At 25.4% G+C, this 6,880-nt stretch overlaps 1 protein-coding gene across 1 annotated transcript; it reads right to left on the bottom strand.

Moving 5' to 3' along the window:
* Window positions 1-5,904: 5,904 nt before the first annotated feature.
* Window positions 5,905-6,759, bottom strand: EIN_311230 (hypothetical protein; the record flags this gene model as incomplete). The annotated part of the gene is made up of 1 exon (XM_004184289.1): window positions 5,905-6,759. The coding sequence occupies one exon, from the start codon at window positions 6,757-6,759 to the stop codon at window positions 5,905-5,907; it is 855 nt and encodes a 284-aa protein (XP_004184337.1).
* Window positions 6,760-6,880: the final 121 nt, after the last annotated feature.

Raw genomic sequence — 6,880 nt, 5'->3', positions numbered from 1 at the left:
TTGTAAATACTAAATTCTCATTAAAATAAACAACAATAATACAACATGTTATTTTGTAATGTAAATACATGTAATAACACTGATTATAAATTAAATCAAAAAATAATTATTATTGCAATGAACAATTTTAACACAGAATTAAAACTTACATACTTATATCCAATATAATATAAAAATTGATTTCTTGTTGAATAGTGATACAAATGGATAAAACACTTACAAAGATATTATTATACAAATCTATCAATTTTAATATTAAAACAAAGTTGTTATTTTTTTAGTTTGCTTATTAATAAATTTTTAATATAATACTGGTGATTCTGGAATCGGTTCGGGAACCGCCATGTTCCGGAATCAAAAGTTTGGGAATATTTTTTTTATGAAGTTCGGGAACCAGTGTGTTCGGGAACTGATTGGTTCGGGAACACACCAATTTTAAGTTTGGGAATCAGGATGTTCCCGAACCGAGGTTAAAAATATTCCCGAATATTTTTTGATTCCGGAATCGGTTCGGGAATTTGATAAAAAAAATAAAATTCCCCAAATATTTTTTTATTGATTCCTGAAACTTCTGATTCGGGAATCAAAAATATTTCCCAAATGTTTCAAGAAAAGCCGATTCGGAATCGGTTTCGACTACACTAGTTTATGTTGATTCTTTTTTCCATTTTGTTGTTGTTGTTGTTTTGTTCAAAAGACTCTTAATTTTTGTTGGTCGCATCCAACAATATTTTTATCTGGAAACAAACAAAATATTGACTCATCTGACACGATAACAGATTCCCATTTTTTGATGTTTCTTTTTTGAGCGACTTTTTCCAAAAATTGTACCTGTTTATAATTTGTTTTTCTGTTATTATTTGTGTCGACTTTTGTTTACTATATTTGAATTTTTGTTCTTTCCGTATGTTATAAATTGTCGACTTTGAAACTTTTGCGGCTTGTGCCAATTCATGACAAGTTGAAATGGGTTTTAGGATTACAAGACATTTGTCAACTTTGACAATTATTAACTAAGACATTTGTCAAAACCCTGAAATATTTTGTATTTATAACAATAAAATATATATTTTCTATAAATATTATTTTTATTTTATAATTAGAAAACAATGTTATTAATATTATAAAATTGTAAAATACAAAACAACATACGTTTGAATAAAAATAGAAATTATAAAAATATAGTTAATAGGTGTTATTATCAACGAATTGTATACTTAATAATATTATTTTAAACAACTTTAATTTTAATTTAATGTTTATCTTATTAAATAAATGTGATTTACATTTTAATTATTTGAATTGTTATATTTTTCTGATTAGAAATTTAATATATTGTATATATTCATAACAAATTTCAAACATAATAAAAAATATTATATAAAACATAATTATTGTATTATGTAAATTGAATATTTATTTTTAAAATTGCTTTTTATTTTAATAGAAAACTAAATTAATCAATATTGTTCTTGTGATTTCGAGGTTTTTTTTCTTTGTTCAATTTCTAATATATAGTCAATTTTTTATTCTCCTTTTTAGTGTTTTCTTTGATTTTATCTTTGAATTATTAATGCCACTTTTGGCGCAATTTCGGTCATTTTCCATCTTTCCTTCTGTTTTTTCCAATGTAATAACACTTTTTTCTTCAAAAATTGATTGTACTGTTGAATTGTATTCGTGTATTGATTTTATTGTTGACTCAAAATAAATTTCACGTTGATAATTTGGTTCGATGATAGTTGATACATTTAAATTTGTCCCATTTTCATCAAAAGTAACATTTTGTTGTTCTTGCATTATAATATCCATTTCATTTATCAATCTTTGTGATGCATTTATGCACGAATGGACACATTTCTTCTTGATGCCTTTGTTGTAAAATTGTAGTCAATATACAACTTGCCAATTGCGTCTAGATATTGCGGTTGATTTTCAAACTTTCCATTTGATAACTTTCCATTGTAATATTCAATTTTCTGCTTGATTCTTGAATTGCGCGTCGATAAGCAACTTCGTGTTTTCCAGTTGCCATATCTAACCATCTTTGCCTACACATGTCATCCAATTTTCTTAACATGTCGACCAAAACCACGATTCTTGGATGAGCAATTTGAAACTCTAAACCTAATGCATGATGAAATGTTTCACATAAATTATTTGTCCTATTTTTGTGAAAAATTGACACCATTTTTCATTCCCAATTTTTTTCAACCAAAAATCTTTATAATAATTTAAAACTTCTTTGTACTTTTCTAATAAATGTGAAGGTACACCAAATTCTAAAGATGTTGACATTTCAATGAATAATTTCTCGAAAGCATCGTGTATTTCTTCTTTTGGTAGAAAAGGTAGTCCAAATAGTCGCCGTACCCATAGATGTAATTTGGCATTTTTTATATATTCTATAGAAAGACCCTTTTTGCCCAACATTCTAAACACCACTTGATTTAAATGAAACAAGCATAATTTAATGTTTGCTCCCAATACTTTACTAAATGCGTTCATTGTTGAAATCTGACAATCTCAGTGTACAATTTTAACATTGATTAAAAAGGGATTTAGTACTTTAAGAGCACGAATAAATGTTTCTTCTGTCTCATTTGGAAGTAATAGAAATGCAATTGGATAACATGTGTTATCGATAAGGGAGTGTAACGTATACAAACATGTAATTATGTTTGGAGTAATTCGATATGTTCCATCACCAAACACTTCTTCTGACTTGGAGGCGATGTGCCGTTGTGTACAAGAAGAAAAAATAAAAAATCTGGAGAGTGTTTGAGTTTCAGTGAAAAAATCATAAAATAAAAAAGTGTTATCTGGATTAGACTCATTTTGAGGTATCAATGTGGTTTTCAAAACTTCCGTGAAATTGATATCTTCAATTGTTTTGGGGTTACTTCCAAGAAGTCTTTCTTGTAGTCTGGTTATATATTTATTAATTGATCTATGGTCTTTTATTGACATGTTTGAACAAAAATTGTGTGTCATGACTCTTTTTGTTATTTCACGCGGAGTATCACTTATACCTTTAACAAATTGTATATCTGCGGCTTCTCTTCGACATCTTGACAAAAATAAACGTTCGTGATCAAAAATACAAGTATGATTTCCAACAATATAATAATCATTATCTTTTACATGTACTGTTACATTACAGTTATTTCCAGCACATTCAAAAACAATATCATTTTTCGATTTGTCCCATTTGGCACGTTGAAAGAAACATATTTTTCCAATACACAATACTGGATGTCGCTTTGGGTTATCATTGAGTTCTTTAAAGAAGCGAAGAGGTTCTTTCATCATTTGAAATAAATCTGAATAAATTAATTGTAAATGTATTAAATAAACAAAATTTTAAATAAAATATGTTTATAAATATATAAATGTATAATTGTAAAAATAGAGTTTAATTTGAAATATTAATTTGGTTCAAACATCTTGAAATCTAAAATGCATTCAAACATTGACACCAAAATAATTATCAAAAATAAAATATCTTTTATTTAAATTGATAGTATTTATTTTCAATTTCCAGCTATTTTATTTACAATACCCCATATCTAATATATTATTAAATAATTGTTTAGCTGGAAGTACAAAATATGAAAAGATTAATTTTTACTTTTTATAGATGTTTTATTTTTGAAAAAAATCTTTTATTCTTATTATTTTTGTATAAATTAATCAACACAAATGATATACAATTGTAATTTCAAGTATTTTAAATAAATTTCAATTTAATTTTAATTAATTTAAAATATTATTTTTATAAAAAATATGTAAAATGCACACAAATTATACCAATATATTATATTTTTGATAATTTCTATTTTTATTCAAACGTATGTTGTTTTGTATTTTACAACTTTATAATATTAATAACATTGTTTTCTAATTATAAAATAAAAATAATATTTATAGAAAATATATATTTTATTGTTATAAATACAAAATATTTCAGGGTTTTGACAAATGTCTTAGTTGATAATTGTCAAAGTTGACAAATGTCTTTTTACCGGTTTGAAGTGGTTTGTTTTTCAACCATTTGACATACCAACTCTGTTCTCTTGCTTGGTCTCCCTCTTTTGTTTAAAGGAATTACAATTTCTCCTGACAATACCTTCTTAATTCTTGATATTCGGTTCGGTGAAACGTTGTAAAAACTTTGGATTGAAGAATATGAATCACCATTTTGAAGTGATTTTATTATTAATTTATCAATCGCTTCCATTGATATTTAAAGTTGTGTTTCTTTTTTTATTTGTAAATTTCATAAAAACGTCTGTTTAATTGTCTCTTTCATTAATGTCTTTTATTATTCTTTTATAATTAATATTTTAAATTTGTTTTTAATAATAACAAAAATAACGATTTAGAAGTGAATTTGGTTTATTTTAGTAAAAAACAATTTTCAAAAGTGTTTGTTTATTTTTGGTTGTGATTCTTTTATCTTTTTTGTGTATTTTTATTGTTGTTTTGTACTATAATTAAAACAAAATAAACAAATGTTGTTTCTGATACATCTTTGGGCAAAAATTTACTCTAAATCCAAATTTTAATTTTTCTTTGTAAAAAGAGACAATAAAACAAGGAAAAACAGGTAAAAAAATACAAATTCTATTTTTAGTGAATAAAAACGAGACCAGTAAAAAGACCAAAATTGAAAAATTTCCAAATAAAAGGATGGTTGGTTTGTTCAGGGTCGGCCAAACGATTGTGTTATTGAAAAAAAAAACTTAAAAAACAATAAAATTGTAATTAACATTATCATTTTTAAAAAACAAAATGAAAATGACAAAACACAATTATTTATACCAAAAGATAAAATGAATAAGAAAACTATAATTTATCTCAAACACCAAATTGTTTTCAAATTACTTTAAATACCATATAATAATATTTTTGTGTTGATTTAATTGTACACTAAACCTTTCAATTATAAATTATACATGCAAATAAAACTTATTCAAAATTATTCTGATAATAGTTTTTTATTTGGGTGATAATAATTATTTTGATTGATTATTATCGTATTATGAATTATCGTTTTTATCAAGAAAACAGACTAAAGATAAGTATTACTGTTTTAAACGTAATATAATTCACTCCATTCGAAAAATAAAACATTGTTTGTTTTGTATTATTGCTAAAGATAATAAAAATACTTCTATTTGATTGTTTAATTTATACTATAAATTAAAAAGGACATAAATGAACTATACAAAACCTTTGTTAAATTCACAAATATGCATTTGTCAAATGACAAAAATACAGACATTAACAATTAATATTAATGTGCATGTTGAAAAAGTATATTAATTGATTAAATAAAAAATTTAAGTTGAAATTACTAAAATGATTTCTATTAATTTTTATTGGTTGTTAGTATCTTCTGTGTATACAACAATTATAAGGAGTGAGTATTGTTATTTAACTTTAAAAACTTTGCATTTTACCATTTCATATGCTTTTTTACTGTTCAATTTTTGTTCTTTAAAACTGGATTATAACACATTAAAATGATGATTTAAACAATATAAAAATTTTGTTTAAATCGTTAACTATAGTTTTACCAATTTTTTAAAAACATTTTAACAATAAAAAATTTTTTATTTGTATTTTTATTTACAATTTGCTAAAACTAAATAAATAATGACACGTATTTGAGATTGCCACGAAGTTGTTTAAAAACTGGATCTTGGCCGACCCTGGTTTGTTTGAACATTCCCGAAATATTACTTAAATTTTAATTTTTTACGCTATCGTTTTTTTAAATACAGTTTATATAATAAATACAGACATTTTTGTTTATTAGACAAATTTAATGATTTAACTGTTTTTTCTTTATGTTATAAATTAATATTTAAAGCTTTTAAACAAATAAAAAAAATCCAACTATAAAATTAACAATAGCAATATAGCCACACTACTTGATATTTCAAAAATGTCAACAGTTTTGTCTTCTTTGTTAATACCAATATTTTCTAAAGATATTTCCTTCCAACATTTGTATTTATAAATATCGCTGTTTTTCCTCATTCTGAAATCGCCATTTTTATAATCATAAAAAGTGGTTGTTTGACTTGAGTTGGTGTTCATCTCAAATCTTCTGATGTATTTGTCACAATTTTCCAAAAATCTGTAATCCATATTATAACTTCCAGAAAACACATTACAGTATATATCCGTGTTTTCCATCACTAGCCAATGTAAATTCCGTTCTTCCATCAACTCATCTGATGTTAGAGGCAATTTACTCCACTCTGGAAATTGAACACTCCATGGCGGTGAATACCTATCCACTCCACTTTTCTCCATTGTATCAAGCAAATTATAAAACATTCCTGGTGTTGTGTGGTACCTATATACCCCCTTTGAATTACCCGAGAACCCTATTTTACAGTTGAAGAAAATATTATTAAAAACAGTGTTGCTTCTTCCTGAAGCCAAGACTAAACACATCCCAACTATATTGGAAACGACATTTTGGTACACTTTGTGATGACTTAAGTTGTCGTCCAAATACAATCCTATTATATATGAATTTTCTTTCCCAAATCCAACAGAGTCATGAAAGTAATTGTTTTTAATTTCATTGCCAACAAACTCCCAATGTGTTCCAGAATAAATAGCACCACAATCAGAAGCTCTTGTGCAAAAGTTTCTGGCTTCGTTATATGAAATTTCTAATTTGGCTCCTCCGTGGTAAAATGCGATGTGTGGCGTGTTTTCTACCAAATTATGTTTCATGAAATTTCCAACTCCTTTTATTGAAAAGCAGGTACAAAATTGAAGTAAACTTGTGCACTGGAATTTGGCATAATGTGTTCTAAATAGCATTTACCACTATATAAAGTAGATATATTACCAC

Source organism: Entamoeba invadens, assembly GCF_000330505.1.
Source record: "Entamoeba invadens IP1 unplaced genomic scaffold scaff_1105074725729, whole genome shotgun sequence".
Taxonomy (NCBI): Eukaryota; Evosea; order Mastigamoebida; family Endamoebidae; genus Entamoeba; species Entamoeba invadens.
This window is presented reverse-complemented; position numbering and strand designations above follow the sequence as displayed.